The sequence below is a fragment of the Meles meles genome, chromosome 6, assembly GCF_922984935.1.
Source record: "Meles meles chromosome 6, mMelMel3.1 paternal haplotype, whole genome shotgun sequence".
NCBI classification, from domain to species: Eukaryota; Metazoa; Chordata; class Mammalia; order Carnivora; family Mustelidae; genus Meles; species Meles meles.
The window spans coordinates 103,578,123-103,588,695 of NC_060071.1; the positions used below are offsets into that span (position 1 = coordinate 103,578,123).

At 43.0% G+C, this 10,573-nt stretch overlaps 1 protein-coding gene across 2 annotated transcripts in view; it reads left to right on the forward strand.

Annotated features, from left to right (window-relative positions):
• TMX1 (thioredoxin related transmembrane protein 1) overlaps positions 1-10,281 on the forward strand; it is a 44,362-nt gene extending 34,081 nt beyond the window's left edge. Inside the window, exons 9-10 of one of the 2 annotated variants that reach the window (XM_046007447.1) lie at positions 4,026-4,114; positions 7,549-10,281. In XM_046007447.1, the coding sequence (XP_045863403.1) occupies positions 4,026-4,114; positions 7,549-7,687 (228 nt within the window). In that variant the 3' untranslated portion in view covers positions 7,688-10,281. The remainder of the gene's footprint in view (positions 1-4,025; positions 4,115-7,548) is intronic. The other variant, XM_046007450.1, reaches the window with a different exon arrangement.
• Positions 10,282-10,573: the final 292 nt, after the last annotated feature.

Consider the following 10,573-nt stretch of genomic DNA (forward strand, 5'->3'; position numbering starts at 1 on the left):
CAAATTTACTGGGTGCAAAACAGAATCCTTGACTTTTCCTGCCTCAAAGCTGTTTCTTCTCTAGTATTCCCAAATGGACCATCTGTCTATTACTCACTTAGGAGTCATTCTTGGTTCCTCATTTTCTTCACCCCCTACAATCTTATCCTTCAACCAATTCTATTTTAATTCCAAAATATTTCCTCCATATGCCTACTTTGCTCTCCCTCTCCTGCTCTCTACTTCACGTCAGCGTGCTACATTTCTCTTTCATCCAGACCATTAAGATAGATTCCTAACAGGTGTAATGATGGCAATGACTTGGAAGAATTTAATGTGCTTTTCTCTTTTTCCCAAATATACCTGCTCAGAGAAGGGATAAAAGGATACAAAGCGAGGGGCACCTGGGTGGTTCAGTTGGTTAAGCTTCTGGCTTTGGCTCGGATCATGATCTTGGGGTCCTGGAATAGAGCACCATGTCATGTCGGGCTCCCTGTCCAGTGGGGAGTCGGCTTCTCTCTTGCCCTCCCCTTCCCCCTCCCCCGTCCCGCTTGTGCTCACGCACACGCGTGCTCTCTCTCAAACAAATAAATAAAATCTCTAAAAAAAAAAATTTTACAAACTGAAAAAGCTAAGATTTGTCTTCTGACATTAAAAAATAGGGTTTTCCAGAAAGACAGTAGACTTGAAAGCTAGTCTTTATAGGGAGAGAAAGGATTTTATAAATGTTTTTAGTGCCCATTTACATAGTAGAGATCAAGACTAAAAGACTAGATTATAAATGTCTCCAGCAACACAGAGAATGTCTTTACTATTCACCCCTCATGCTGAGTGAGTGAGAAGGCTGGGCAGATGATGGAGCTACGGTAAGGAGGCCTGCACACACCCTCTTACACGGATTTTTGGAGGAGGAAGGCAAGAGGAAAAGAAGAGAGGTGATAATGGTCGGTTAGGGAAGCCCAGGGAGAGAGAAGTGAATTAGATGCCTGGAGGTCGGGCCAAGGAGCTCCTCCTTGACCTCTAGTATGGGACACTGGTAAAAAGTCACCCGGGGGCCCTGTGAGGGATCTTTCTGGTCAACCTGGAGGGGGACCACATGTAAGTAAATTCAGAGATGTGGTCAGAGAGAGTGAGGATCTCATTTGTATCCCCAAGGCTTCCTCTGTTCTTCCAAGACATGAACATGGAATTGCGAGCCACCAGGGCTGATGGGCCTATTGAGATTGGGGCTGCGAGACATTCAGAGGGGCCTGTCATGCCAGTGAGATCAGAGGTGACTGCCAGCCCCACCCGGCTGAGAGGTTGGTACAGGTCAAGATGTAGACCAGCTCAGCTGCAGCTGCAGCCCCTAATGCCACCATTTAGGCTAATGACATGAGAGACAAGGGACATTGCTAGGGAGCCAGAGGATCCTACATGGTTTTGAGGACTCTTTTCCCTCAAATCCATAAGGTCATGCATCTTTCTCTCCCTTTGTACACCATCCTGGAGCCCAGGGGCAGTGCCAAAATCTAGAGATTAAGTGCATCTAACCACCTCCATGGCTTGCCTCTTGTCCTTTACTCTTTATCACTGCGTATTTTTACTTTCTTGCATTACAGGGATCAAAATCGGATTCTATCTTTTTTGTTTTGTTTTGTACTTGTCTCTTTGATTTGGACTATAGCTAAGAACAGCAAGAGGCTTGTCCGTAATTCCATCATGTGTCCCCAGTGCCTAGAATCGAGCTTGCACGTAGCAGGCAGCCAGTGCATGCTGTTCGAGGACATGAAGGGAGAGCTGATTCTTGCTCTTGAGAACCCTGGATCTCAAGGCTGGGTGTATGTGAAGGTGTCAGAGGCAAGTCAGGAAGCTGTCTCATTTTCTTGTAACTTTATTGCAGAAGGTGCTAACAGTGCCTCTCTGGTCCTATTTGCCAACTGACTTCAGTCACCAATACTCAGGAAGTAGGAAAGAGATTCAGAATAAGCCCTTTGAATGAAAGCATGGAAAGGTGTCTACACCGTCTAATACCTCTGTCTCCTTTACCCAATTTAGGTGTGTCTGGTCTCAGCTGTGTATGGAAGCTGTTTTGTGTTTCTTTGGGGTCTGGGAGTGGAATATCCTTCTGAGAGGACAGTTTTGGGCACCTGGGCTGCTTGAGGAGAGCAGGGTGAGTGCCCAGTGGAGGCATGCTCAACATTAACTGTCAGGGTCCCCCTTTGAACTTACCCAGTTCTCTGGGCCATGCCCCAGACCCCCTGAGTCCTACCTTTCAAGGGATGGACTCGGGTATCTCAACTTTTTCAAAGTTACACAGATGTTGCTAGAAAATGGGCCAGATGAGAGCCACTGGATGGGCATAAAGAAGAGGGGCTTTGCTTAGTTCCATGAACTCAAGGATCTAATCATGTTGCTTTAAACTTCCTGAACCATTAGCACAAGGCTGGCTGAGGAGCCAAATCCATTTTGTGTCTGAGCCCATCAGCGTTTCCTCTCATGTCTTGGGAATTATTTCTCAATGGCAATAGGGGCCTTGAAAACTTGGCATTTGAAGGCTAGTATTATTTTTAGTTTATAAAGTGAAGAAAGTGAAATCTGGAAGGGTTAGCAGACTTCTTCGGCCACAGTGGCCCTGAGACCACTCTCCTTCTCCTACCAAGTTGTATTATAACTCAACAGCCTATTGCACAAAATTCTTTTAAAAGTGTGACACCCAACAGGTCCCTGTAGAGTTTTCTCTTATTCCTTTCAATAGTCATGGATTTCTGTAAAGGGCCGCATCACCTACGAGTTTGGTGTTGTCATCGCCATCGTCTGCAAACCAGACTGATGCGCGCATTGGCCTGCGTCGGCTCTGGTCATCTGTGTACATACAAGTTGTATGGATTTATAGTAATGTCACAGCTGGGATCCTCTGATAGATAGCTCCCATTTGTAATATGCCGTGGGTATTTTGAAAATTTATTGAGGTATAATTTGCATATAAATTATACCAATTTAAATACAGGTAGTTGAACTTTGACAAATGTATGTACCCTGTAACCACTACCACAGTCAAGACACCAAATATCTCTTTCACCCCAAAATGATCCCTCATTCCCTGCCGCGGTCAGCCTTTCCCTCCACTTTTGGCCCCAGCCAACCACTGATCTCCTTTCCACCACTACATATTTTGCATTTTCTAGAATTTCACACAGATGATATCATAGATAGGTATGATTTTTGTGTCTCATTTCTTTTACTCAGCATAATGTTTTTATTTATTTATTTATTTTAAAAATTTATTTGAGAGAGGGTGTGTGCACCTTGAGAGCATGAGCTGAGGGAGGGACAGGGGTAGAGGGAGAAGCAGGCTTCCTGCTGAGCAGAATCCTACAGCGGGACTCAATCCCAGTACCCTGGGTCATGACCTGAGCTGAAAGCAGATGCTCACCCTCCTGCCCCTTAAACCAGGTAACTTAAGCTTAGTATGTATATTTTCTAGCCCTTCTATCAATAGTCATACAACCATGTGCACATACAAGAGCGCTCAGATGATTTAGTTTGTAAAGGTCGTCCTTCATGAACACAGACTAGAACAGCAACGGACTACGAATGGATTTGGAAGGGTAAAAGGAGAACAATCAGAGGAAGGTAGGTATTCCTGCTTAACAGATGAGAAAACTGGGACACTCAGAAGGCACCTACAAATGGCCACTGGCCAGAGCAGGTCTCAGGGCAGCTCTTCAGACTCCCAATCCCACATCTAATTTCCTTGCAAGAGGGTTTTGTGTTTTTTTGTTTTGTTGCTCAATAAAATTTTGAAGGCCCCAAAGGCAATGAAATGCAGGGAAATTGAGGACCTGGAGCCAAGATGGTTTTAGGGGTGATAATGGCAATGGGGATGCTATTGGCAGCCATGGAGACGCTGAGGATGATGGTAGCGGTGACGAAGGTGCTGGCGATGGTGATGGTGATGGTGGCGCTCCGAGGTCCAGGGGGTACTGAAGGGAACTGGAAATAAAACCTCATCTTTTTATAGCACTTTCACCTTTTTTTTTTTTTTTTTTTTTTGGTCATTTCAGCTTCAAAACAGTCCTTTGAGATGTATTATTATTGTTCCCATTTTAGAGGAGGAACCTAAAGGCAACTCCACCATGGGCAAGAGAAGCAGGTGATAAACATTTGGTCCACTCTTTACAGTAAGAGGCCATGAAAATCAACAAGTATTTTAGTGGCGTATATGAGGCATTTGACAGATTTGAAAAATATTCCAATTTTTCATTTATTTTTTTCCTAATTTTTTATCTTTAAAAGCAAATTTTCATGCCAAGTTATTGCTAAGAAAGAATGGGTACTCACTTGGAGGAATTTCTGTTTTGTTATTGTTGTCCTTAGGTAGGGAAACAAAGATACAGATATGTGTATATGGTAGGTTCTATTTTCATAAAATGAATACTAAACATACAGATCTCTGGCTTCCAGTTTGGTTTGGCTTAGCTGAGGCTGGTTTTCAGGAGATGAGCAGGTGGGAGGAGAGAGTTCAGGGGGTTATCCCCTGACTCTGGCCTGCTCCCTCTTTACTTGGCTCTAGTTTAGGCAGGGGATCACCACTCCCACTGGTCTCCCCTTTCCCACAGCCTTGACCCTCAGGAGGTCTCTATAAAGTAATTCCTTCTTCTGACCCCTTAGGCTTGGGGTGGTAACTGCCTCCTGCTGTTCCCAGTTGGTGGTGGTTTTATCATGCCCTTAACCTTGCCCCACACCTTTTGTGCATATTAAGCTTATATTGCTCAGCTCCTAACACTTTTTTTCTGTTATGTTAGTCACCATACAGTACATCATTAGTTTTTGATGTAGTGTTCCATGATTCATTGTTTGCATATAACACCCAGTCCTCCATGCAATACGTGCCTTCCTTAATATCTATCACCAGGCTCACCCATCCTCCCACCCCTCTTCCCTCAAAAACCATCAGTTTGTTTCTATGGAACCATGGAGTTAATGGTTCATCTCCCACTGATATCCCCCCCTTCATTTTTCCCTCCCATCTCCTAATGTCCTCCATGCTATTCCTTATGTTCCACAAATAAGTGAAACCATATGATAATTGACTTTCACTGCTTGACTTACTTTGCTCAGCATAATCTCCTCCAGTTCCACCCATGTTGATGCAAAAGTTGGGTATTCATCCTTTCTGATGGCTGAGTAATATCCCATTGTATATATGGACATCTTTATCTATTCATCTATTGAAGGGCATCTTGGCTTTTTCCACAGTTTGGCTGTTGTGGCCATTGCTGCTATGAACATTGGGGTGCATGTGCCCCTTCTTTTCACTACATCTGTATCTTTGGGGCAAATACCCAGTAGTGCAATTGCCAGGTCATAGGGAGCTCTGTTTTTAACTTTTTGAGGAACCTCCACACTTTTCCAAAGTGGCTGCACCAACTTGCATTCCCACCAATAGTGTAAGAAGGTTCGGGTTTCTCCATATCCTCTCCAACATTTGTTGTTTCCTGCCTTGTCAATTTTTGCCATTCTAACTGGTGTAAGGTGGTATCTCAAAGTGCTTTTGCATTTAATTTCCCTGATGGCTAATGATGATGACCATTTTTTCATGTGTCTGTTAGCCATTTGTATGTCTTCTTTGGAGAAGTATCTGTTCATGTCCTCTGCCCATTTTTGGACTCAAATATTTGTTTTTTGGGTGTTGATTTGAGAAGTTCTTTATAGATCTTGGCTATCAGCCCTTTATCTGTAGTGTTGTTTGCATATATCTTCTCCCATTCCTTGGGTTGCTACTTTGTTTTTTTTTACTGTTTCCTTTGCTCTGGAGAAGGTTTTTATCTTAATGAAGTCCCAAAAGTTCATTTTTGCTTTTGTTTCCCTTCCCTTTGGAGACGTGTCTTGAAAGAAGTTGCTGAGGCCAATGTCAGCATGGTTACTTGCCTATGTTCTCCTCTAAGACTTTGGAATCCATCAAAGCTTCTAACCCTTTAGTGCCCTTTTTGCTGCTGGGTTGGGACTTTGCAAATGACACCCCTCTGTGCCAACAACTTCCTGTCAATTCTGCCAATACTGGGTACCACAGGGAGCCTGCAAGGCCGAGGAAGAGGAGGGACCTGGTCCTCCCTTTGCTTGTTTTTCCTGTTCTAGTTCCCTCACAACAGCCAGGATTTCCTGAGCCATTAGCACAGCTGGGTAACCCGTAATCGGCATGGCAGCGCCTCTGAACTTCCGGGTTATAACACTCCTAAGCTCATCTCTTGCTTCCCTGGCCAGAGTAATGCCACCCTCTTTTCATAGTAATTTGTCTGTCTGTCTACTTATTCATTAAGTAATCTCTACACCTAGTGTAGGGCTCAAACTTACGATCCTGAGATGGAGTCTTATGCTCCACTGACCGAGCCACCCACATGCCCCTTGAGGCTTCTCTGCAGTTAACTTCTCTGTGTTACCTCAGGGAGCCCTTTTCACATATTCAGCTCTTCAATGCTTTTTTTTTCCCTGTGGTCAGAAAACACATCAGATAAAATTTACCATCCTAACCATTTATTTTTAAGTGTACAGTTCAGGAGTGTTGAGTGTGCTTACATTGCCATGAAACAGAGCTCCAGAACATTCTCATCCATCTTGCTCAGCTGACACTCTGAAACAACTCCCCTCCCCCAGCTTCTTGCAACCTCCATTCTGTTTTCTGTCCTTATGAATTTGACGGCTTTCAATGCGCTATGTAAAGATCTCCAACTCTTTTAAACTAATTTTTTGTTACTAAAACAGTCAGCATAATTTCTGTTTTCCTGATTGGACGCGGGTATATCTCTGTAAGTTGTTCCCTCTTTTTTTTTTTTTTTTTAAGATTTTATTTATTTATTTGACAGAGAGAGATCACAAGTAGGCAGAGAGGCAGGCAGAGAGAGAGAGGAGGAAGCAGGCTCCCTGCCGAGCAGAGAGCCCAACGCAGGACTTGATCCCAGAACCCTGAGACCATGACCCGAGCCGAAAACAGAGGCTTAACCCACTGAGCCACCCAGGTGCCCAAGTTGTTCCCTCTTTAAAGAATTTTCAGTTAAACTCTTTGAAGGTGCTTGATTCCTGTGCAATCCCAAATGATACTCTATCTGGAGAGGAATAACAATTGTTAAAATAACAATAAAGGTGAAATCCCTTTTAAAACCAAAAGCACTATATTTGAATACTAGGAGTCGAAGTAGTAGTGTTCCAAATGAGGCCATATCTGAGCTTCCTTTTTGTGTGGCTTGAAGCACTGACATCCAGAGACGAGGAATGACAGACACAAGAAAATGCATGCAACCTCAGAGTTTCAACAAATCCCATGGCTCTGGGCCTGAGGATCAGAAAGAGAAGCAAGATGGGAACTGACCCCTTTCCTAAGAGAGGGTGTGGGGAACATAACAAAATCCCACATTCACATTCACAAATTAACACGGGGTCTTAAGAAGCCAGGGTGTCTGTGTCCTTACGAGATACAGAGACACGGGCTGTGGTCAAGATGAGACTCTGATCCCACATGTCACCCCTAGCAATTCAGTGACACCTCGACATCCTAATAACGTCAAATGAAAAATCTGGTTGCTTTTACAGGGTTAGGAAAGACAGGAAAATCCTCAACCACCAGCCAACTCACAAATGCCAGAAACTCCTTGTCGCCATAGCCCTGGCTAGAGATGTCCCTGGAAGGGTGGAGTCCCCCAATCTCTTTAAGAGGAGCCCTCCTCTCTGAACAGGTCAGATTTTAGAATGAGGCCCTGGAGGTCTTACATAGGGATTTTAAAGGGGAAATGGAGGGCTGGGCCAGGAAATATTGTGGTCAAGTCCAGCAAGGAGGGCTTTGGCTCTTTTGAATAGTGCCTTTGCTGGCTGTGCATTCTGGAGAATACAGTCAGTCCCTGCCAGGAAAGAAAGACTCAAAACACAAGTCTGAGTGAGATTAAGTCGTTTTGTCTAGCAGCTGTTTTTTTAAATTAACATATAATGTATTAATAGCTTCAGGGGTACAGGTCTGTGAATCAACAGGCTTACACAATTCATAGCAATCACCATAGCACATACCCGCCCCGAGGTCCATAACCCAGCCACTCTATCTACCCCCCTTGACTAATAGCAGCTATTAGTCAAGAAAACCTTGAGCTCCAAGGGCAGGATATTACTCTCTTCTTAAACTATTTGACTGATTTGGTCTCTTTGTATTTAGGTAGGACTAACTATGACAGAAAGCTCCCCCACCATGAGTTTTGTGGCCGGATGTTCCAGAACACACACATGAGCTACTCATCCAACATCCAGGAGCTCTATAAACCCTAAGAAATTATTTGCTGAATTGTGTGGGTGTATGGGGATCTGGAACAATTTTCTATGACCTATAAATGTCATCTGATTCACAAAAGGGTCCATGCTCCCTTTCTGCCTCTCCATCCCCAAACTGAGAACAGCTCTAGACTATGAGTCACTGGAGGGGAACACCAGAACTTTCATCCTGAATCTCCAGCAGCATCCTGCTTGGTCTGCTTTATGCACAGTCTCTGAATGAGTATTTAGTAAATCGAACACATGTAAGCAGATTTGAGCTTCTAGGAATCCACAATAAAGCCTTTCCATCCTGAAGGGGGGCTTGTGATAGGTGACCCTTTCAGGGATCTCAGTGAGAGTTGCTTTCTGTTTGTAGGGTGGCTCTTTTCAGAGGGGTCTTGAAATCAGAGAAGAGTAAATACTAGTTAGGGAGGCTGCATCCCAGTGTTGTTTCCCCTGCCAACACTCCAGGATTTCTTTCCAGTTTCATCATCAGAAACATCATAGTCTCTTCCTGTCTCTACCACTCAATTAAGTTATTATGGGGATTCATGGTAAAAATGAGAGGAAGGAATTTTATCATAAACTCTTAAGTCATGTACTAGATAGTATTGACAGGTGAAATAGGAGTTGAGCACTTGCTTTCACTTCCAGGTTGCTGTAGGGGAAAAAAGGGACAAACAGAGAGGAAAAGAAAAAGAGCTGTAATGAGATACTGTTATTAAGATCATAGTAAAGTAATATGACATAGTGTAGGTGAGTGAGAGGAAAGATAGCATTGAGTCCCTCATTTTAAGATAGAGTAATGGAAATGAGTCAAAACATTATGGGAAGTAAAAACATTGTTATTATTTTTACCACTATCCTATTCTTAGTTTTTCGTCTTCATTTTAGTTATGACTGCTGGTCTGCTAGAGACATGGAGATGGGGGGCGGGGGTAAAGAGTGGGAAACCATATTTCACTGATTCTAGAACACACATTTTCCACCTTCCAACATCTTTTGGAATCAGATGGCGTCTGCTAAATTCAGCAGAGTTACAGTTACTAATACTTCCAAAACTCAGTCATAGCTGTTCATATCGTCATCACAATTGAGGTAAGTGTACTGTTGTTACTGTAAGGATTGAGTTGGACTGTTATGTAAAAGGTCCTCAGAAGATGACACTCTTATTTGGCACTGAAAAAAATCCTGTTGCAAAAAGGTGCAGAAACAGAGCTGTGGGACTGTAATATAATATCAGTGAAGCAGATATGCATGGTTGGAGGAATGAACAATTGCATGGTTTTTGCAAAACCACAACTGATTGCTTTCTGGAGCCTATGAACAGAAGAGCCATGCCCTCATGTAGAAGAAACTCTAGCTGAGATCCACAGTCAAGCTGGCCATCATCACAAGCCCAGCCGAGTGACAGGAGAAACTGCTAATGCATGTTGGGTGGAGGAAAGAGATGTCAAAGCAACGAAAGGCTTGCACCACTGCGGAGGACTGTGATTAAGACATGTGTTGCCATTAAATGAACACGTCCATTGGACATGGTGCATAAGAAAAGGTTTACCTTACAGTTAATGGAACATGGTACAAAATGCAGGATTACAAAGTTCAGGGAGCCACTACTATTTTACAGGAAAAGAGAGATTCAGTGCCTTCTCTGCTGGGGGCCTACAATTAGGAGATTCAGCATAAGGCTGGCCGATCATTGACCAAGCCTTGTGTGGGTAGGGGCATCCTGTATGCTTCTGCTGCTACGTGCCCAAATGACTGTACCAAAAGAACTAGAACAGGTCTCAAGAGCATGGAGGGGGCAAGAACCTGTCCTCTGAGATGTATGGACTTGAGATGGACAAAGGGATTTTTTTTAAAAGTATAGTTTTTCATTTAAAGAAAAATATTTACAGTTTTGGGATGCTTCATATACAATAGCAAAAAATTAAACCTGACTTCTTAAAAAGCTAACCTGTTTTCATACCCCACAGCAAATATAAAACATTGTCAAGTAAATTCAACTAGTAAATATTTAATTGTCTCGAAGATTATACCTTAAATTTGCCAAGCATGATTATTTTATGAGCGGATTAAATTCTATGTAGTCAATTATTAATGTCCCTAAAATAACAAAACTTCTTTAGATTAATAAAAACACTAGAAAGTTAAATATTGCATGTATCTGCATTTCTGTCAAATTTCTATTAACACGAATAAAAAGCACACATACAAATTGTTTCCTTAAGCATCCCACCCCATTCCCATCTTGACTTTGCTCTTGTGTGTCTAAGAATTTTTAGCCATTTCTGGTTCTTAATTTTCCATCATGTTTATG